The sequence below is a fragment of the Carcharhinus amblyrhynchos genome, unplaced genomic scaffold, assembly GCF_965287045.1.
Source record: "Carcharhinus amblyrhynchos unplaced genomic scaffold, sCarAmb.v2.hapA chromosome_182, whole genome shotgun sequence".
NCBI lineage: Eukaryota > Metazoa > Chordata > Chondrichthyes > Carcharhiniformes > Carcharhinidae > Carcharhinus > Carcharhinus amblyrhynchos.
The window spans coordinates 41532-65098 of record NW_027649922.1 but is presented as its reverse complement, the minus strand read 5'-3'; the positions used below and the strand labels follow the sequence as shown (position 1 = coordinate 65098).

At 45.3% G+C, this 23567-nt stretch overlaps 1 protein-coding gene across 1 annotated transcript in view; it reads left to right on the top strand.

Annotated features, from left to right (window-relative positions):
* LOC145338805 (NACHT, LRR and PYD domains-containing protein 12-like) overlaps nt 1-23567 on the top strand; it is a gene marked incomplete at its 3' end in the record, with an annotated part of 41816 nt that overhangs the window by 705 nt on the left and 17544 nt on the right. Inside the window, 2 exon segments of the mRNA XM_080183207.1 lie at nt 1489-3226; nt 13646-13732. Of these exon segments, the coding sequence (XP_080039333.1) occupies nt 1489-3226; nt 13646-13732 (1825 nt within the window).

Below are 23567 nucleotides of genomic sequence, written 5' to 3'. Positions count from 1 at the left end.
TTTATGATTTACAGTGATGATTTTGAGTTGTATGTCAAAATTGGCAGATGACACTAGGGTGAGTAGCAGAGAAAAGTGTGCAGAGGCTGATGAAAGTGTACAATGTAATATAGATAGTGTAAGTGAGTGGGCGAGGCTCTGGCAAATGGAGTACAATATTGATAAATGTGACGTCACCCATTTTGGTAGGAATAACAGTAAAATGGATTATTATTTAAATGGTAAAAAATTGCAGCATACTGCTGTGCAGAGGGACCTGGGTGTCACTGTGCAAGAACTCAAATGTAATTTTGTCCTTCATTGATAGACGGATGGAGTTTAAAAACAGGGAGGCTATGTTGCAGCTGCACCAGGTGTTGGTAGGTTCACACCTGGAGTACTGTGTATAGATTTGGTTTCCTTCCTAGATAAAGATATACTGACACGAGAGGGGGCACCGTCAGCTCTGTGCCAGAGATCAGTGCGGAGCTGGATAAATTATTACAATGTGCATTTGAATCTGCTTAAAAGTCATTAGCAAGCCCAGCACTGAAATTTCCAGGCCCGTTAGCCTCTCGCCCTGTCACCACCTCACGTCAGGAGTTGTTCACTCCAACAGGATTTTGTAGGGAGCTGGCAAACAGACCCCACTGGAGTGAAGGGGATGACATTGAAGCCCCTAGGAGGGTGGAGGTGGCTGGGGTACCCTGGGCATTGCCAGCCTGGGCCCCTGGCACTGCCAAAGGGGCAGAGTCCTAATGTCCAGGACACCTTGGCACTGTCTACTGGGTATTGAGCAGTGCCAAGAGTTCAGGGCCTAATGGGGATCGGACCTGTGGGAGTGAGGGTGGGGAGTCCCACTTCCACTCTGCATTCTGGCTGAGTGACAGAGGGAGGGAGGACAGCGATTGGGGCTGGCCATCAGGGTGGGGAGAGGAGACCAGCCTGCTGGGGGGTGTGAAACCTATGTCGGGGTGGGGGGATGTGTCAGGACTGTGTGGGGGTGGAGGGTAATGATGGCCTCAGTGTGTTCATGGGCCTAACGACCAGGGCGCCGGCAGTGTGGGGTCACTATGCATGCGCCGATCTTTGTGCTGACACATCGCACACACAGTGGCCACTCAGCGCGATGCTGCCGGTCTCTCCAACCGGAATAGGGTCCGTTCACTGAGTTTCCATCTGATTCACACTCGTCCACTCTGCTGTGCACAGATTGTGGGAGATTCATTCTGAAACTCCCGCTGAATAGTCCAGCATGATTTACTCCAGTTTTTACACACATTCGACATTTAGATTCCTCTTTGGGAGAATCACCCCCAACATGTTATAGAAATATTGGAATTAAATGACAATCTGAAACGTTGTGGAAATTAATCATTGTCAAATGAGGTTTCCAATAACTCAATTTTATATCCTACTCAAACCTTGACTGACTGTAAAATAAATCCCTCAAATCAGCAAAGACAGTGTCTTAATGTAACTAACATTTTCTCTCTGTTCTGATTGAAGATCTCCAACAGAAACACAAGGAGACACTCCGGGTACAAACTGAAACACTGAGAGTGAACACTATCCTCATAAAGGAGAAGGTTAAGATTTTCCAGCTGGTTGATCGATACGCTGAGCTAACGGTTATTTCCAATGTTCGAGATCGGACACTTGTCGAACATGAACTGCTGGCAAGAGGCCGAGATCATGAAGAATGGAGAAAGAAACATCTCCGGAGAGAACTGGAAAAAATCCGAACTGATTAATTGTTCCAGAGCAGCTTTTCCCAGAGAAAATCCAAATCTGGGAATTCAGCAGCAGTGAGCGGAGTCCCGGGAATTGGAAAAACAACAATGGTACAAAAGATTGTTTATGACTGGGCCACTGGGAAAATATACCCACACTTTCAATTTGTCTTCAGTTTTAAATTCCGGGATTTGAACACTATTAACTGTAGAATAAACCTGAGGAATCTGATATTGGATCAGTATCCTTACTTTGGGAATATTCTGGGAGAGCTCTGGAAGAACCCAGAGGGATTGCTGTTTATATTTGATGGTTTGGATGAATTCAAGGACACGATTGATTTTGCCGACAATCGGAGAAATACAGAACCTCAGTCCATGTGCACAGATCCTGAATGCTGGTGTGAAGTGTCTGACATTGTGTACAGTTTAATACAGCACAAGCTGCTCCCAGGATGTTCAGTGCTAGTGACCAGCCGCCCCACTGCATTACATTTATTAGAAAAGGCTGAGATCAGTGTCTGGGCTGAAATCCTGGGATTTGTTGGTGATGAACGGAAGAAATATTTCAACAAGTTTTTTGAAGATCAGACGGTGGCAGCAGCTGTTTTCAAACACGTGGAGGAGAACGAGATCCTGTACACCATGTGTTACAACCCTTCCTACTGCTGGATCCTCGCTCTGTCACTGGGTCCCTTCTTTACACAAAGAGACAGGAAACAGCAGCAAGTTCCCAAGACCATCACCCAACTATATTCCTACTATATTTACAACATTCTGAAAAACCATAGCCGAGAGATTGAAAACCCCCGTGATGTGTTACTGAAGCTTGGTGAGATGGCCTACACAGGAGTCTCCCAGAAGAAGATTGTGTTTGGAAATGCAGATTTGATTGAGTACAATCTACAACCTTCCCAGTTCCTGTCTGGGTTCCTGATGGAACTTTTAGAGAGAGATGATTCTGCCCAGAGTGTGGTTTATACATTCCCACACCTCACCATCCAAGAGTTTGTAGCTGCACTCACACAATTCCTGACTCCAGATCCCGGGGATATCGGGAAACTCCTCAGTGAAGCTCACAGCGAGGAAGATGGGCGATTTGAGATATTTCTCCGTTTTCTTGCTGGTCTCTCCTCCCCACAGTCAGCTCGACCCCTGGAGGAGTTTCTGGGTAAATTTCCTCATCAAACAACCTGCCGAGTGATTGACTGGGTGAAGGAGAAGGTTGAAGGACAGATTGGAGACACAGAGACTGAAACTGGGAAAAGGAAGCTCCTGAACACATTCCACTACCTGTTTGAGTCTCAGAATAAAGCACTGGCTGAGAACACAGTGGGATCTGTGAAAACACTTTCATTTAGTGGATTACGACTGACCCCGATTGACTGTGCAGTCCTGTCTCATGTCATTGGACACTGTGATTCAATAAAACACCTCGATCTACAGCAATGCGACATTCAGTATGAAGGGCTCTGGCGGCTGGGACCCATTCTGCACATGAGTCCGGGATTGAGGTAATTGTTTGGTCCTGTCCCTGATATTTTCATTGTTGAAAAACCATTTCCTTTCTCCCACATAAAACAGAGGCATGTTCAGTTGAGGAAGTCGAGAGAGAAACAATGTCCAATGGTCACAGAGAAAGTGTGGGAGAATGGTGTAAAGTAATAATGTTCATTTCAGAGCAGCTGCAGACATGATGGGCCGATTGGCCTCATTCTGAACCTGTAATAAATCGATGATTCTCTGATAAAACTACATCATTTCAAGAAGGCAGATTCTCGTGGATAAATAGCCATGGGCAGTAAATGTTGGCAAAACCAGCGATGATCACATTCCTTGGGTGAATGAAAGCGTTATTGGGATACATTTTAAATAATTAGAGGTGTAAAGGCCTCCCTACAAAATTTAAAAATAAATATTTCACTCTCCCAACAAAAACCATCTGATTCTGTATGATGCTAGAAAAATAATTGTTTCTGTGTTCAGTACAGCTTACAGTTTGTAGCTAATTATTATCAGGATTATTTTCCTGTACTCTGCCTCTCATGTATTATAGTTGGTGTGTGTTATATCGGACAGTGTCCCTTTATAATTCATGTGATCACCGGTGACATCAGTCAGGGTTGAAGTGGAAGTTCAGTCTTGTATTAAACTTTACAGTGGGCAGTTATGTAAAAACCTCCCTGTTCGGTTACAGCAGCCCACCAGTTTTCTCTCTCACTGCAGCCTCATAAAACCTGAACCACTCACTGTGTTTAAAAATAGTTTTTTTCACACTGTATTTGCATCTTTTGCAAATCAATTTAAATCGTGTTGTTGATCCTTGTCCAAACAGCAAATGTTGATTTGCTACCTGCTCTGTCCAGCACCATCACTATTTTGAACATTTCAAATCTCCTCTTAGCATTCTTCCTTCCAAGGAGAACAACCTCTCCAATCAATCCTCCTGACTTAAGTTTCACATCCTTGTAGCCAATCTTGTAAACATCTTCAGCACTCTCTCCAATGTGTTCTAAGCCTTCCTAAAGTATGACACGGTGCAGTGAGATCTTTTTTCAGATTTGGCACAGCCTCCTTGCTCTTGTACTCGATGCCCCTATTGACAATGTTATGATCCCAGCTGATGTCTGGACAGTCAGGTCTAAGAGCAGAACTCCGGCTTAGTAAATCGTGACTTTTATTCATTGTTTTATTATTTAGAAATGGAGATGAACAGAATAACAAAGTAGTCGATTAACTTTTAACAAAAGACTAAAACCTTTGTTAAGAAAAAACTACAGTGCCCCACTACTTCACCCATCTAACTTCACAGATGTCTGCAGATCTGTAAGGATGACATGAGTTACAGAATAGATCTTATGCTCTAATGCTCTCAGTAAGTACACAGTCAGTGTAAACCAACAAGCCACCCATGGTCAGATACACCATCTGTGTAGGTGTGACCTGTTCAGTAAGGACAGGTGGCACTTGAATCCCAGGGGGACCAATATCTTGGTGGGAAGGTTGGCTAGGGCTACTGGGGGGAATTTAAACTAGAAAGGTTGGGGGAAGGGAATAGAGATGAGGAGACTGAGAGTGAGGAGGTTAGCTCCCGGGTAGGGAAGGACTGTAGACAGTATGAGAAGGAGGTTAGACGGGTGATGGAGAAGGGAAGTGCCCAGACCGAGGGTCTGAGGTGTGTCTATTTTAACACCAGGAGTGTAGTGAATAAAGTAGATGAGCTTAGGGCGTGGATTGCTGCTTGGGAATGTGATGTGGTGGCCATTACAGAGACTTGGATGTCTCAGGGACAGGACTGGGTACTTCAGGTGCCAGGATTCAGATGCTTCAGGAAGGACAGGGAGGGTGGCAGAAGAGGTGGTGGAGTGGCACTGTTGATCAGGGACAGTGTCATGGCTGCAGAGAAGGAGGATGCCGTGGAGGGACTATCTACAGAGTCTCTGTGGGTGGAAGTTAGGAACAGCAAAGGGTCGATAACTTTGCTGGGTGTATTCTATAGGCCGCCCAATAGTGACAGGGAAGTTGAGGTGCAGATAGGGAAACAGATCTTAGAGAGATGTAGAAATAACAGAGTTGTCGTGATGGGAGACTTTAATTTCCCAAACATCGACTGGAATATCCCAAGGGTAAGGGGTTTGGATGGGGAAGAGTTTGTTCGGTGTGTTCAGGAGGGGTTCCTGACACAGTACGTGGATAAGCCTACGAGAGGAGAGGCTGTACTTGACCTGGTGCTGGCTAATGAACCAGGACACGTGTCGGATCTCTCGGTAGGAGAGCATCTCGGGGATGGAGATCATAATTCTATCTCCTTCACGATAGCATTGGAAAGAGATAGGATCAGGCAGGCTAGGAAGGTGTTTGTCTGGAGTAAGGGGAGATATGAAGACATCAGGCAGATAATTGGACGAATAAACTGGAAGGAGGCGTTCTTGGGGAAAAGTACTGAAGGAAGGTGGTGGATTTTCAAGGAATGTTTGCCTGGAGCTCTGCATGACAACGTTCCGATGAGACAAGGAGGTTTTGGTAGGTCGCGGGAACCGTGGTGCACGAAGGCTGTGATGAACCTGGTCAGGAAGAAAGGAAAGGTGTATAAAAGGTTCAGAGAGCTAGGAGATGTTAAGGATCTTGAGGAGTATAAGGATTGTAGAAAGGAGCTTAAAAAAGAAATTAGGAGAGCCAGAAGGGGTCATGAGAAGACCTTGGTGGGTAAGATTAAGGAGAATCCCAAGGCCTTCTACAAATATGTGAAAAGTAAAAGGATGAGAAGAGAAGGGATAGGACCTATAAAAGGTGAAGGGGGAAAGGTCTGTGTGGAACCGGGAGACATGGCAGAGGTGCTTAATGAGTACTTTGCCTCGGTATTCACGGTGGAAAGTGATCTGGGAGGTTGTACTATAGGTTTGTGGCAGTCTGAAAAGATTGAGTATGTGGATATTAAGAAAGAGGATGTGTTGGAACTTTTAAACTCTATCAAGATAGACAAGTCGCCGGGACCAGATGGGATGTACCCCAGGTTACTGTGGAAGGTGAGGGAAGTGATTGCAGAGCCCCTGGCAATGATCTTTGTGTCGTCGATGGAGATGGGAGAGGTTCCGGAGGATCGGAGGATTGCAGATGTGGTTCCTATTTTCAAGAAAGGGAACAGGGATAGCCCGGGAAATTACCGACCGGTGAGTCTGACCTCAGTGGTTGGTAAGTTGATGGAGAGGATTCTGAGGGACAAGATTTATGAGCATTTAGAGAAGTTTAGAATGATCAGAAATAGTCAGCATGGTTTTGTCAAGGGCAGGTCGTGCCTTACGAGCCTAGTTGAGTTCTTTGAAAATGTGACTGAACACATTGACGAAGGAAGAGCGGTGGACATGGTTTACATGGACTTCAGCAAGGCGTTTGATAAGGTCCCCCATGCAAGACTTCTTGAGAAGGTGAGAGGGCATGGGATCCAAGGGGCTTTGGCTTTGTGGATCCAGAACTGGCTTGCCTGCAGAAGGCAGAGAGTGGTTGTGGATGGGTCTTTTTCTGCATGGAGGTCAGTCACCAGTGGAGTGCCCCAGGGATCTGTTCTAGGACCCTTGCTGTTTGTCATTTTCATAAATGACCTGGATGAGGAAGTGGAGGGATGGGTTAGTAAGTTCGCAGACGATACGAAGGTTGGTGGTGTTGTGGATAGTCTGGAGAGATGTCAGAAGTTGTAGCGGGACATAGATAGGATGCAAGACTGGGCAGAGAAGTGGCAGATGGACTTCAACGCGGATAAATGTGTAGTGATCCATTTTGGCAGGACCAATGGGATGAAGGAATACAATATCAAGGGCAGGAGTCTTAGCAGTGTTGAGGAGCAGAAGGATCTTGGGGTCCGGGTCCATAGGACTCTTAAATCGGCCTCGCAGGTGGAGGATGTGGTCAAGAAGCCGTATGGTGTACTGGCCTTCATTAACCGAGGGATTGAGTTTAGGAGTCGGGAGGTAATGCTGCAACTTTATAAGACCCTTGTCAGACCCCACTTGGAGTACTGTGTGCAGTTCTGGTCACCTCACTACAGGAAGGATGTGGAAGCTATTGGGAGGTTGCAGAGGAGATTTACAAGGATGTTGCCTGGACTGGGAGGCATGCCTTATGAAGATAGGTTGAGGGAGCTGGGACTCTTCTCCCTGGAGAGACGAAGGTTGAGAGGCGACCTGACTAGAGGTTTATAAAATGTTGAGAGGAATAGATAGGGTGGATTCTCAGAGGCTATTTCCCAGGGCTGAAATGGTTGCTACGAGAGGACACAGGTTTAAGGTGCGGGGAGGAAAGTACAGAGGAGATGTTAGGGGTAAGTTTTTCACTCAGAGGGTGGTGAGTGAATGGAATCGGCTGCCGTCGATGATGGTAGAGGCAAACTCGCTGGGGTCTTTTAAGAGACTTCTGGATGAGTATATGGGATTTAATAGGATTGGGAGTTACAGATAGTTCTATGGCTTGGTAGGTTATAGATGTCATCGGCGCAACTAATGGGCCAGAGGGCCTGGTTGTGCTGTAGTGTTCTATGTTCTATCTCTGAAACCAAGTGACAGATGCCGCCCAAAGTAACTTAGTGGATTCTTCTTCAAATCCCCCCAAATGTTTGTAACAATGTGAGAAAACTTGTCTCACTGGGATTCTTGCTTCCACTCTACAAACTCCGCTCTAGAAAAAAAAAAGCCTTTGGAATCCTTCCCCAAACAACACTTCCTCTCAGATGCCTTCACCAAGGATCCCCCTCCAATATTTCAATGTTTCCTTTTAGTATTCCTCCATACTCAGCCAGGCCAGCAGTACACAGCTCCCCTTGGCTGTATGAAGGTGTCACCAACTTTAGGATTATATCAGATGTCTGGATACTCGTGAGCAAACTTTACCATGTCCGCATTTAGCAGCTCTGTCTGTAACTGGGAGCCTCTCTCTGCTCCTCTCTTTAACTTTGGGAGCAGTAGCTTGTTCAGGTTCAGGTTTTATTGTCACTTTGACTTCTATCTTCCTGACACTCCTCTTTCCCTTCTTGGTTTCTGATGGTGATTTATCTTTTGGGTTCTGCTTTCTGAATCCCTGCATTGCCCTGCCTCTATTGGCAGCCTCTGTAAACACCGTCTTGCTTCTTGGGTTAACTGGTTACAACTGAAACTCAGTGTTTCTATCATTCACTGTGGGTCTCTGAATGTAAGCAACCATTTTCTTAACCTCGATAACTCTTACAGTATTGTAACCCTTAAATTAAAATGCAGGGACAGTTTAAAGTGAAACCAGGCAGGCAGCTTTGTTTAACATGAAGTGAAATTAAAGTTTTGGCCCTTTCTGAGCTCACAAGCACAGAAACACAAATTAAACTTAAACTCAGGGATTATTATCTGATACCCACAAACATAAACTATTTCATAACAGTAAAGCCCAAGATTCTGTATTCTTTATTAACTGCTACCTACACTTACCCTGCTAACAGCAATGATCAATGTACATATACGTCCAGTCCCTCTGATCCTGCAATCCGTTAACAATTCTACCGATTATTTTATATTGCTTCCTCATGTACATGTTTCCTGAAAGTCTCACCTCACCCGTCTCTGCATTGAATTTAATCTGCCACCTATCTGTACACTCCACCATGGTCTGTTTTTCAGTCCCAAGCTCCCCTCCTCACAGTTTCCGATGCCTCAAAGATTTCTGTGACTAACAAACTTTGAAATTTTCCTCAAGACTGTAAACACCGAGATGATTCATATATATCAGGGAAAAGCAGGAATCCCAATCCTGACCGCTAGGGTTCTCCACTACAGACATCCTCCAACCTGGAAAATATCCATTACTCTTTACTCATCCAATTTTGTATCCACATTAATACTTTCCCATTTATTTAATGAGCTTATGTCACAAGTCTGTTGTGTCACTGCATCAGATGATTTTTGAATATCCGTGTACACCACATCAACAGCAGAACCATCATTGACCCTTTCTGTTGCTTCCTCCAATTCACAGCAATATAAAGCCAGTGGCAAACAGCATGTTTTGTTTACCAACCAATGGATTTAGTTTTCCTCTATGTCACTATTAGATTCACCATTTCCCTTTTGAACTCAGTGTGGGCCACCTCAGAGTAGTTAAATGATTAACTGACCCTCCGACAATCAGCTAAGTTTAACAGGATTGCTCCAGGCTGGAGCCACAGACTTGACTACATTAGATAGACCCACTCTTTTAGGTTGTGGTTATTGGCTCCTGGCCCTCCCTTCATCCACTCCAACAAACTGAGATAGATGATACAATGTCAATAGTTAAGAGGCACTAAGAGAGATCCACTCTCACAGCTTTACCATTTAACTCTCCGTAAAATCTACAATTCTCATAAAATCCTGGATTTCTGTAACAGCAGAAATGATTTGAATTTCCGGAAATGTAGCAGGGTCAGTGAGATTCAGGAGGGTAATTCTGATGATCAGGAAATGAGACCAGAATGTGGGACATGTTTAAAATTACTTTCTTGTTCACAGGATATGGGGTGGGGAGGATTTGAATGGGAGGGGAACTAATGTCTTCGCGGGGAGGTTGGCTGGGGTGTTTATGAAGGGTTTAAACTAATATGGAGGTGGGGTGGGGAGGTGGCTGGGAGAGAGTCGGGGGAAAGGAGAAGTATCAGGGAGAAGGTGGTTCCGAGGGACACTTGTGGGTTGAACTGTGTCTGTTTCAAAGCTAGGAGTGTGGCAGGGAAAACGGATGAGCTTAGGGCCTTGATGTTTGTGAGGCAGTTAGATGTGGTGGCTGTAACGGAGACGTGGTTACGGGAAGGGCAGGACTGGCAGCTGAATGTTCCTGGGTACAGGTGTTTTAGGTGTGACAGAGGAGGGTTGAAGAGAGGTGGAGGGGTGGCACTGTTAGTAAAGGAAAACGTCACAGTAGTGCAGAGGGAGGACGATATGGAAGAGATAGGGATTGAGTCGCTGTGGGTGGAGTTGAGGAATAAAAAGGGAGAGATTACGTTGCTAGGGGTGTACTATAGGCCACCCAACAGCCCGAGGTCAGTGGAGGAGGGAATTTGCAGGGGCATTTTGGACAGGTGCAGGAAGAATAGAGTGGTTGTAGTGGGTGACTTTAATCTTCCTGGAGTGAATTGGAGGGGGCCTAGAGCTGGGGGTACAGAGGGAGAGGAGTTTGTGAAATGTGTTTTGGAAGGGTCTCTAGAGCAGTATGTAACCAGTCCGACTAGGGGAGGGGCTATACTGGATTTAGTGTTGGGAAACGAGCCAGGGCAGGTGGTTGAGGCGAACATGTGGCGAACAGTGACCACAAGTCCGTCTACTTTAGGATAAAAATGGAAAGGGACGAGTGCCGGCCGAACGGGAGTGTGCTGAACTGGGGAAAGGCGAGCTATGGCAGGATTAGGAGGGAGCTGCAGGACACTGATTAGGAGGGACTGTTAGCTGGCAAGTCCACGGTTGGCAAGTGGGAGGCTTTTAGGGACAAAATGAAATGGTTGCAGGGGAGATATGTTCCGGTTAAGTGGACGGATGGGAAAGGTAGGATTAGAGAGCCGTGGATTACAGGAGGTATTGAAGACTTGGTCAGGAAGAAGAGGGAGGCGTATGTTAGGTCGAAACGACTGGGTACGGAGAGTGCGCTGGAGGAATATAGAGAGAGTAGGAGGGAGCTAAAAAGGGGAATTAGAAGGGCGAAGAGAGGGCATGAGATGGCTTTGGCTGGTAGGATTAAGGAAAATCCGAAGGCATTTTATTCCTATATTAGGAGCAAGAGAGTAGTTAGAGGGAAAATTGGTCCTCTTAGGGACAAGAGTGGAGAGTTGTGTATTGAGTCGGAGGGAATGGGGGAGCTCCTGAATGAATACTTTGTGTCGGTATTCATGAAGGAGAGGGGTTCGGAATCGTGCGGTCTCTTGGAGGGAGCGGAGGATCAGCTGCAGGAAATATCTATTACGAGGGAGGAAGTGCTAGGGCTTTTAGGTAGCGTAAGGACGGATAAAGCTCCGGGGCCTGATGGTATTTATCCCAGGCTGCTTAGGGAGGTGAAAGATGAAATTGCTGGGCCTCTGGCGCAAATCTTTGTCTCTTCTTTGGACACAGGTGAGGTCCCAGAAGACTGGAGGGTAGCAAATGTGGTACCGCTGTTTAAAAAAGGTAGTAGGGATAACCCTGGAAATTATAGACCGGTGAGTTTGACATCGGTGGTAGGGAAGTTAATGGAAAAAATACTTAGGGGGTAGGATGTATGAGCATTTGGAGCGTTGCGATCTGATTAGGGATACGCAACATGGCTTTGTTAGAGGGAGGTCTTGCCTTACGAATCTGGTAGAATTCTTTGAGGAGGTGACAAAAACGGTTGACGATGGGAGAGCCGTTGATGTCATCTATATGGATTTCAGTAAGGCGTTTGACAAAGTCCCTCATGGTAGGCTGGTAGAAAAGGTTAAGGTGCATGGGATATGAGGTCAGGTAGCTAGGTGGATTGAGAACTGGCTGGGTAATAGGAGACAGAGGGTAGTAGTGGAGGGGACTTTGTCCGGCTGGAGGCCAGTGACCAGTGGTGTGCCGCAGGGCTCAGTACTGGGACCTCTCCTCTTTGTAGTCTACATAAATGACTTGGAAGAGAGCGTAGGTGGTGTGATCAGCAAGTTTGCTGATGACACCAAGATGGCAGGGTTGGCGGGTACCAAAGTGGATTGTGAGGTGATACAACAGGATATAGATAGGTTGGTGCATTGGGCAGATAGGTGGCAGATGGAATTTAATCCTGACAAATGCGAGGTGATGCATTTTGGAAGGAATAATGTAGAGAGGAGTTATGTGATTAAAGGTAGATAAATTAGGAGTATAGAAACACAGAGGGACCTGGGAGTGCAGGTTCACAAATCCATGAAGGTTGCGACGCAAGTGGAGAATGTTGTCAGGAAGGCTTATGGAATGCTAGCCTTTATAGGAAGGGGTATAGAGTTTAAAAGCTGCCGTCTAATGCTTCAGTTGTATAGAACGTTGGTTAGACCGCATTTGGAGTACTGCGTCCAGTTCTGGTCACCTTACTACCGGAAGGATGTGGAGGCTCTGGAAAGGGTGCAGAGGAGGTTTACCAGGATGTTGCCTGGTATGGAGGGGCTGGGTTACGAGGAAAGGTTGGAGAAACTGAGACTGTTCTCCTTGGAAAGACGGAGATTGAGGGGGGACATGATAGAGGTATATAAGATACTGAAGGGAATAGACAGAGTCAATAGTGATAGACTGCTCCCTAGATTGGTAACAAATACAAGAGGACATGATTTAAGGGTGAGGGGGGAGAGGTATAATTTGGATATGAGAGGAAGGTTCTTTACGCAGAGAGTTGTGGGGGTATGGAACGCGCTACAGAGTAGGGTGGTGGAGGCGGGAACGTTGGACTCGTTTAAGGTTCAGTTTGATAGGCACATGAGTGAAACGAGGATGGAGGGTTACGGTAGGGATATTAAATAAGGGTTAGAACCTCGGGAGACACCGGAAAGGCAGGCTTGTGATTAACGTTTTTGTCTTTTCACTCCGCAGGTGTCGGTCCACCTTGTTGTCAAACGAGGGGCATGCACACGGTGGGTCGTGCGTGGGCTGCTCTTGGAAGTTCCGGGAGTGGCCTAGTACTTCGTGTCGGTGTGTGTGCTTGATCCTGGACCGGTAGACGGGCGCCACAACAGCTCAGTGACTAGCACTGCTAGCTGTGCAGATACATGGATTTGGGCCTGTGTCTGTGGGAGTTTGCACATTCTCCCCGTGTCTGCGTGGGTTTCCTCCGGGTGCTCCGGTTTCCTCCCACACCCCAAAGATGTGCTCTTAGGCTGATTGGTTTTACCAAATTGACACTATTCTCCCCTGAATCTGGCTAAGTTAGGGGTTCCATTCGTAGACACGCAGGGTAGAATAGGTGTAGGGTGATGCGGCGGCGCGGGCTCATTGGGCCGAAGGGCCTGTTTCCCGTGCTGGGTTGTTCTTTGTTCTTTGTTATCTCCTGCTCTAGGGGCCATTAGCAGTGGGAAATAAATGCTGGTCTAGCCATCGACACCCATATCCCATGGACAATTAAACAAAATGTACATTTTGAGAGGTGTAAAAGTGGTTTCCCCAGTTGGCAAACCAGTGAGAGTGAATTGTTCAGCTGTTTCAATGCTGACTGTTGCCTTTTCCATTCAACAGAAAGGGTTTGATATTATTTGATTTATTATTGTCACATTTATTAGTGCCCAAGCTTACCGTACAAAGAGAAGGAAAGGAAAGAGTCCAGAATGTAGTGTTACAGTCACAGCTAGGGTGTAGAGAAAGATCAACTTGGGTAAGGTATCATAACTTAAATCAGTTCACCATTGGTGCTAAGTTTCTGACACAAAAATAGATCCAGCTATTTCTCCTGCTGAACATTAATCTGAATTTAATGTGTTTTTCACTTTCTCCATTCAGTCTGGGTCTCAATAAAGTGGGAGATTCAGGAGTGAAACTATTGTCTGCGGCTCTGAGGAATCCAGAATGTAAAATACAGAAACTGGAGTAAGTATCAGACTGTGTGAGATTGTGTTAATAATCAGTGAATGTCTAACACTGTAAATTGTTATCTGTGTCAGTAATAGTGTCATTAATAACCATTCCACATCATTCCTGTCAGTATTTGTGTTAAACATCACGGATTCACTCTGATTCCTGAAATCTTTCTCTCTCTGATCTCCAGTTTGGAGAGTAACAGCCTCAGATATTCTCACCTCTGTTCTCAGTACAAACCAGTCAGTGATGTGTCTGAACCTGAGTTACAATAAACTGTGAGATTCAGGAGTGGAAGATTTAACTAATCATTTATAATTATTCTCAAAACCATTCATGAGAATAAAAAAGATGGACAAAACAATTAAATGTTTATAGAATTACCAGATATGGCTGATCACATGTTTAATTTAGTTTAATTTGTCATTCAGATTATAGATGTTTGTCTGTCAGCTTCTCAGTTTAATTAAACATAGAAAACTGCTGTATATTGGTAAGGCAGATTACAAACTACATTGAATTCTGATGAGTTTTATCCCGAGGGATCCACTCTCAAATTTATATTAAACGGAGCTTAAGGAGCATCATAAAAGAGAATGCAGAGATTGAGGTGGGGAGGGTTATGAAGAGAATTCCAGAGCTCACAGCCCAGCAGTTCAAGGCACAGCTCAGCTGGCAATGGCAATAATCCCAGTGCAGAATAGTCTGAATCATGTCCCTATTAATAATGGACATTGTTTTTAATAACATAAATAATGATACTAAATATACCATTACTATCAGTATTCGTGTTATTAAAAACACTATCTGCTATTAGTAAACACATAATAAGCTTGGGAGCAAAGTTGGAGACTCTGAAATAAGAGACAAAGGCAGCCTGGATATGAAGTTATCTGAGTGACAGGAAACAGGCAGGAGAGGTGAACTGTACCTTCTCATTTATAGGAAGCTGACAATGGCTTTCCCCAGCAATCAGTACCGTGTTACATATACGACTTTCGGTTTATCTAAAAATGAGGTGTAAACCTGGTGAAGCTCCAGCACACGGCCACCAGACCAGAGAGTGGATACAGCATACGATAAACCGAGCTTGTGTCACAGTCGGAGCAGAAGAGGACCCACTGCCCACACCAGGGACATCCTGAGAGGGGCTCCCAAATGCTGCAGGCAGCCGCTCCTCTATCCATTCAGGGCAAACTGGATCCTCCCTGTTCAGCTGGGAAGTCCTGACAGTGACTCCAGGATCATTTTCCCATCCCTCCCACAGCCTGTGTCCCACAGAGCTCCTGGAGGTGGTGAGAACATGCAGTTCATGTGTATTTGCTGTGGGTGATAGGCTGGATGTGACTCTCCATGAAGGTCACCAATCTCTCTGTGGAGGATGTTATTTGTGTTCATACCTGAGACATGGTAACACTGCTGGTCTGGATTGACTCCTCCATCCTTTGTGTATGGATACACACAGCCTTTGGAAACTCCACCGGATGTTAAAATACCTTACACTGCAGCTCCAGTATCTGCTGCATTGTTAAAGATTCCAGTCACATTTCACCTTCCACAAGCTGGCTCTACCCTCTCCCCTCAAGAGTGTGAGTGAACTCAGCTATTGCTGCCTCCATCAGCTGCTCGGGTTTGTGTGTGCTGTCCTGTGCTGCCAGATTGTAACCTCTTTGCTACTCGTGTGAGACAGTATCTGCTCTGGTGGATGTTATGGGGAATAATATGACAGTCCATCCTCTGACAACCCCTCCTCATCTTCAGAGGCACACCCGTCTCCCACTCACCACAGCTGTTGATCTGTGAGAGAGTGAAGATTGTTAGAGGGTAATACACATTCCAACATGTCCTGGAGACTGTCCCTAACCCAGAGCTCCATCTGACCAATGGTGAACAGATAAGCACCAGGTTTTGGACTCAGCAGCAGAGTCTCTCCTGTGCCCATCACTCACTCACTCACTCTCTCTGGATCCACAACCCATCTCACCATCAGTGATTCCCCACCCAGCCTCCAGGTCTCCCAGCTCCAGCACTTCATCTTCCATTGGCATAAGGATAACACAATCCAGACACTGTCACTCTTGGCTCCTTCTCTGACGCTCTGTGCCCTCTTCTACAAGCACATAAATTTCCATTGTTACTCACCCATCAAAGACACACACAAGCCTATGGTGCTGCCAGACTGCCCATCATGGGCCCACCAGGATGGTCACTCAGTGTGGGCAGTACAGCAGTCATCTCTGACTGACCGGAACCCTTCACAGAGAGGCTGACATGTTCCTGAAGATTGATGCTGCTGTTTGGACATTGCCAGTGTCTGGGTGGAGATGTTCTTTCCACAATTTCTCTTCCATCCTTATTCACATATCAGCCTGTAAGTTTAACGCTCACCTTGTCAGAACATATCAGGTTATTGATCCTTTTGCCTCACTGCAGCCACGTGCTGCCTGCTCTGGCCCTCGGCAGTTTCTATCCAGACTTGCTTGGGTTGATGTGACAGGTCTCCTCCTCCAGTCCTGAGGGAACAGAACCTCCCTCCAAACCGATATAGCCTTGAGAATTTCCAGGGTAGTGTCAGTGAATTGGGTTTAATCTGCCTTCTGCCATTTCAGTCCTTTGTTCATTAACCAGGGCTCCCTCACTGCTCCCTTCAGAGCCTTTAAAAGTGCTGCTGGCTGCCTTTAAATCTGGTGCCAGCTTTGCCTGAATGGGATCTTCCCCTGCAGCCAGTGGTTAAACTCTGGAATACACAGGGTTTTGGGGGAAGGTGGGGGAATGACACTTAGTGAGTTGCTCATTCGGAGAGTCAGTACAGACACAATGGGCCGAATGGCCTCCTTCTGCTCTGTAACAATTCTGTGATTCTGCCTGTGTTGCCTGAGTGGTCGGATTCCCCTAACCTGTCAGATATTAATGTGTCCGTTCTGGTTCTGTGTGGGGTTGGTTAGTTCAGTTGGTTTGGTGTCTGGAGTGTGATGTGGAATGATGCTAATGTTGAGGGTTTGGTCCTCGTACCGGCTGTGGGGGTTCATGGAGTCCCATCTCCTCCCAGTGCCCCACGTTTACTAAGTTTTATCCCTGAAGCTCCATGTAACAAATTGTCTCTCTCTATTGGAGAGAAATATTAATATTTCATTGAGGACTGTGGCTACGAACACTGTCCACTCAGGTTCGATCTTACTCACATCTGAACATCACACCCCAGGCATCTTTCTCCACACCCATTTCAACATCCTGATCTTCACGTGGGGGGGGGGCTACTCCTCTTACCGGTCTAAGGCTGGGTCTGTAAAGACAAATGCCTCCTTGTCCGTATATGTTCAGTTCAGACCTCTTACACACTCTCACACTCTTTCATCACAGATGAACATCTACTGCACCTACTGTACTTTGACCCATTCTTTTAAGTTTGGTGATCTATTCCGGGGCTCTGGTCGTTCCAGAGTTTAACCACTGTCTGCAGGGGAAGATCCCATTCAGGCAAAGCTGGCACCAGATTTAAAGGCAGCCAGCAGCACTTTTAAAGGCTCTGAAGGGAGCAGTGAGGGAGCCCTGGTTAATGAACAAAGGCAGAAGGCAGATTAAACCCAATTCACTGACACTTCCCTGGAAATTCTCAAGGCTATATCGGTTTGGAGGGAGGTTCTGTTCCCTCAGGACTGGAGGAGGAGACCTGTCACCCTGAAGTGACATATAACAAATTGTCTCTCTCTCTATTGGAGAGAAATATTAATATTTCATTGGGGACTGTGGCTACTAACACTGTCCACACGGCAACATCACCAACTCACAGCTGAAATATCAATACATTTCCAACCATTATCTTCACAGAATTGTTACGGTTCACAATGAGGCCATTTGGCCCATCGTGTCTGTACCAGCTCACCAAATTAGCATTAGGAATGTGTGTCATTCTCCAGCCTTTTTCTCGTATCCTCGCTCATTGTTTATATTCAAATAATCATCTAATTCCTTTCTGACTGTTTCGATACAGCCTCCCTCCACCACACTTCCCGGCTGTAATTCCAGACCCGAACCACTGGCAGTGTGAAAAAGGTTTCTCTCTCATCATCTTCAACCCCACCACACACTCCATTCCTGAGCCACTGACCATCCCATGTCCCTCCCTGTGACTCAGGGTACGGACATGGGAATCCTGAGCTCTTCCCTTTCACCATCATCCTTTTTATCATTTAATCACTCCGACACTTCCATTTTATTCTTTCCTTGTCACCCGCCCATCCCCAGCTCCCTGTCACTTCAAACAATTTAATTCACTGCTACTTCCAAGTTCTAATTTTAACTAATTAAACTGAAACTAGATTTGTTTCTTCACAGATATTGCCTGACCTGATGAGAGTTTCCAACATATTGATTCATATTTCAGATTTACAGCATTAATATAATTTTACCTTCTGTATGAACTGAAGTTGTGTTTCTTGAATGTCCCGCACTGTACATTATTATTGTTAATGATCTTATTCTTAAAAACACTGTGGATTTACCCTGATTCCTGTTATTTTTCTCTCTCTGATCTCCAGTCTCTGGGATAATGATCTCACTGATTCTTGTACCGAGGACCTGGTCTCTGCTCTCAGTACAAACCGCTCACTGATATATCTGAACCTGGGTAACAATAAACTGGGAGATTCAGGAGTGAAACGGCTGTCTGTGGCTCTGAGGAATCTGGACTGTAAAATACAGACACTGGGGTAAGTAGCAGACTGTGTGAGATTGTGTTTATAATAACTGAATATTCAACAATATAATTTCACCACTGGTATTTGTATAAAAACACTGTCCATTACTATTGGTGTCAGTTATGAATAAGGAAAATTGCTTTTCCTCTGACTCCTGTTGCTTCTCTCTCTGATCCCTGAGCAATGGGATGTCAGTCCCACAGATCCTTATGTTGAGGGTGTGGGGGAATAATGTTATGGTTCACCCTCTGAGGTTCTCTCCTCCTCCTCAGATGTGTACAGCTCTCCCCGGACACAGCATCCATTGATTTGTGAAAGGGGGGAGAGTGAATAGATGACAGTAAATGGAGGACAGGACATGGTGGTGGAGTCTCGCTGTTAGTAACAGATGACAGTACAGCAGCGAGAGGTGAACTTAGTTCCAATGATCAAGATACAGAATCAGTTTGGGTAGAGATAAGAATTAACAAAGTTAAAAGGTCACTTGTGGGAATCATTTAAAGATCCCTAACAATATTGAGAATCTCTGACACAGTACACAGGAAAAATAATGGGGTCTTGTAAAAACAAACTGCAATAATCACGGGTGATTTTAATCTCCATATACAAAGAAAAACAAAGAGCCACACAACACAGTAACAGGCCCTTCGGCCCACCAAGCCTGACTGCTAATCCTTATTCAGACTCAGTACTTACTGCCCATACGTGGTTTCTATTCCTCTGTCTCCTGTTCCTGTGTCTATAAAGATGTGTGTTGAACATTGGTAACATGTCTGCTTCCATCACCTCCATTGGCAGTACATTCCACACCCCACCACTCTCTGTGAAAACCTTCCCCACACGTCTCCCCTAAACTTTGCCCCTCTCACCATCATCCTGTGCCCTCTTGTAGTTGACCATCCCACCCTGGAGAAAAGTCTCTGACGATCCACCATGTCGATGCCTCTCATCATTGTGTAACCTCCATCAGGTCACCCCTCAGCCTCCCTTTTTGTACTGAAAACAATCCGTGTTTATACAATCTCTCCTCATAACAACCCTCCATGGCCAGGCAACGTTCTGGTAAACCTTCTTTACACCCTCTCCAAAGCATCCCCATCCTTCTGGTAGTGAGGTGAACAGAACAGCAAGCAATATTCAAATGTGGCCAACTAAAGTTTCATAGAGCTGTAATATAACTTGCTAACTTTTATACTCGATGCCCCAGTCGATGCTGTCTGCCTTCTTCACCACCTCATCCACCTGTGTTACCATTTTAGGGATCTGTAGACTTGTACACACAGATCCCTCTGTAGGTCAATGTTCCTATGGGTTCTTCCATTTACTGTATAAATCGCTCAGATTGTCAAGTGTTGAATAGAAGATTAGTTCACAGAATGTATTCAAGTAATTTCTTGGAGAAGTACGTTCCAGTGCCAATCACAAAACAAGCTGTTTTAGACATGGTGATGTGTAAATGTGTGGCCTTTCCAGCAAAAATAGTTTCCTTTCATTTGAAAACAGCAGCAGAAGTGTTCCAGCCATTACTAATTCAAGGATTGTATTAGATTAAGTGAAGATGTGGCACTGGGATTGGCACTGCTGCCTCACAGCGTCAGGGACCCGGATTCATTCCAGCCTTGGGCGACTGTCTGTGGAGTTTGCACATTCTCCCCGTGTCTGTGTGGGTTTCCTCCGGCTGCTCCTGTTCCCTCCCACAGTCCAAAAAATGTGCAGGTTGGGTGGATTGGCCATGTTAAATTGCCCATTAGTGTCCAAGATGTGTAGGTTAGGAGGATTAGCAACATATGCGGAGTTACAGGAAACCGGGCAGCTGCAGGTCTATTAGTCTGACAGTGAGAGTATGGAAGATCCTATAATAATCTATAATAAAGGAAGTGAGAACAGAACACTTCAAAATTAATGGCAGGATTAGACAGGACCAACATGGATTTATGAAATTCATGGATTTATGAAAGGCTGGCACGGTGACACAGTGGTTAGCATTGTTGTATCACAGCCACGGGCCCGGGTTCAATTCCAGCCTTGGGTGACTGTGTGGAGTTTCTACATTCTCCCCATGTCAGTGTGTGTTTCCTCTGGGTGCTCCTGTTTCCTCCCACACTCCAAAGATATGCATGGTAGATGGATTCACCATGATAAAATTGTCTTTACTGTCCCAAGATGTGTAGATTAGGTGGATTTGCCCTTGTAAATTTGTGAGGTTATGGGGAGCGGACCTTGGTAAGATACTCCGTCAGAGTGTCTTGATAGGTGGAATGACGACCTCCTACACTCGGGATTCTGTAGTTGGATGATTCACTCTCAAGAGGTTATTAAAGAAAATTGGAGCATATGGGATTGGGAGCAATATACCAGCATGGATTGAGAACTGGTTAGTGGACAGAAACAAGGAGTTGGAATAAATAGGTTATTTTTGGGTTATGATGTGGAGATGCCGGCGTTGGACTGGGACAAACACAATAAGAAGTGTCACAACAGCAGGTTAAAGTCCAGCAGGTTTATTTGGTAGCAAGTTAGTGGTGTTTGCTTCCAAATAAACCTGATGGACTTTAACCTGGTGCTGTGAGAGAATTACCTGTTTTTGGATTGACAACCTTGAACTAGTGGAGTACAGCAGCTATTCAGAATCTATATCAATGATATGGATGTGGGGATCAAATGTAATATTTCCAAATTTGCGAATAATAGAAAACCATGTGGAAATCTGAATTGTGAGGAGGATGCAGTGATGTTTGAAGGGGATGTGCAGAGGCTCAGGGAGTGGCCAAAAGTTTACCAGCTGGACTACAAGGTGGAAAAATGTGAAGTTATCTAATTGTGTAGGAAAAACAGACATGAAGACATCTCCAAAGATATTTTGATGCTCTAGTTCATGAGGCACTGAAAGCAAAGATGAGAGCAATTAAAATAACAATAAATTAAAATAACAATAACATTATTCTAAGAGGATTTGAGTTGAGGAAAAAGATATCTTCCTGTAATTATCTGCAGCCTTGCTGAGACCAACCTGGAGAATTGTGGACAGTTTTGGTCTCCTGACTGAAGCAAAGATGTACTTGGCATGTAAAGAAGGTTCATTAAAATAGGTCCAGGGACAGATGGGTTGTCCTCTGAGGAACAAAAACACTTTATTCTCAGGCCTTTAGAAGAATGATAGCTGAACTTATTCAAACCTACACTATTTTATAGCGTTCAATAGGCCAGATGCAGAAAGGATGTTTCCCCTTGCTGGAGGGTCTGAAACCTGGGACACAGTCTGAGAATAAGGGACAGTTATTTAGGCTGAGATGAGGGGTATTTGTTTCCCATTAGAATGCTGGTGAATCAAGGAATGCAGGGATAATGTTGGAAATGGTGTTGAAGCAGAGGATCAGCCATGGTCACATTGAATGATGGAGTGGATTTGAAGGACAGAATGGATGATTCCTGCTCCTGTTTCTTAACGTTCTTATTGCAATAGGAATGGAAGGTAAGAGTAAGAAGGTTTTGCTGCAGTTTTACACGTCCTTCATTAGAACACAACTGGAGTAATGTGTATAGTGTTGAGCTACTTACGTAAAAAAGGATAGAATTGTATTAGAACCAGTTCAGAGAAAGTTCACTTGGCTGATTCCTGGGATGGAGAGGTTTATTTTATCAGGAAAATTTCAGCAGATTGGAGAAAAATGTGTGAAAGTTCAGAAGATTAGAAGGTGATCGCATTGAGGAGATGAAACAGGGTAGTTGCTGAGAGGCTGTTTCTTCTCGTCCAGAACTAGGGGACAGATTTTAAAATATAATTATCAGTCGCTTAAGACTGAGATGAGGAGAATTTATTTTTTAGACGGTTGCTGGTCAGTGGAATTCTCTTCCCTGGAGACTAGTGGAGGCAGAGTCATTGAATATATTCAAGGCTGAGTTAAGAATGATTTTGGATTGAGGACTGAATAGGGGTTACAGAGGAGCGACGGAAAAAAGTTGTGACTGCAATTAGAACAGCCATGATGGAGTCTGCTCGAGGGGCTGAATGGCCTTCTGCTGCTCCTAGTTATTTTGTTCTTATCCCAATACATCCTTCAGACTGCTCTCTGTGACCAGTGATGGATACACAAGCTCTATGTTTTATCCTCACCAGACACTCTCCTGTACCCATTCATTAGGCCACCCACTCAACCCATCTCACCAGCAGTAATTACCCACTCTGTCCCCAGGCCTTCCTGATCCAGCACTTCATCTTCCATTGGTGTAAGGATGGTAAGACCTGGATGTCTCCACTCTTCTTCACTCATTCCCTGATGGTGTTTCTTCTCTTTCCAAACACACAAATTGTCCCTCACTCATCAAACACATGCTCTAGCCCAGGGTTGTCCAACGTGTGGACCAAGGGGTGAATGTGACCCTCGAAGCCCCTCAATGCGGCCCCCGGAGCGAGTTTCCAGAATCTCAGTCACACAGTTCAGTTTGAATGGAAGAATCTGTATGGAGCTGCTCCAATCACAGGCCGTTTCTTTCCCATGTTTGCTGCTGATGGGTTTTTGAGCCAATCTGCAGCAAATGTGGGTGCAGGGTGTGGACATTGCTGGTTAGACCGGCATTCATTGCCCATCACTAATTACCCTCACATCCCCGAGGGGTCTGTAGCAGTCGGTAACACGCGCTGGTCTTGCCAGTGACACCCCTATCCATGAACAATTGAACAAAAACATACTTTGAGAGGTGTACAGGTGGTTTTCACCAGTAGGCAAACCAGTGATAGCAATTTGTTTCATCATTCTTATACCCCAGGAGGCGGGACAGTAAGTTGCAATGAGGAAATAAGAATGGATATGGATAGGTGAGGAGAGTGGGCCAAAATCGGGCAGATGGACTTTAACGTGGGTAAGTGTGAGGTCGTACATTTCGGTTGGAGAAATGGCAGAGTGACTTATTATCTAAATGGGGAGAGACTTCAGGGTGTTCCGATGCAGAGGAATGTGGATGTCCTCGTTCATGAGTCCCAGTAAACTAACATGTAACTACAGCAGATAATAAAGGAAGTGAATGTGAATGAAAGGAATAAAATATTAAAGTAAGAAAGTATTGTTGCAGCGATACAAGGTGAGGCCCCACCTGGAATATTGTGCACAGTTTTGGTCCCTTATTTGAGGAAAGATGTAGTGGAATTGGAG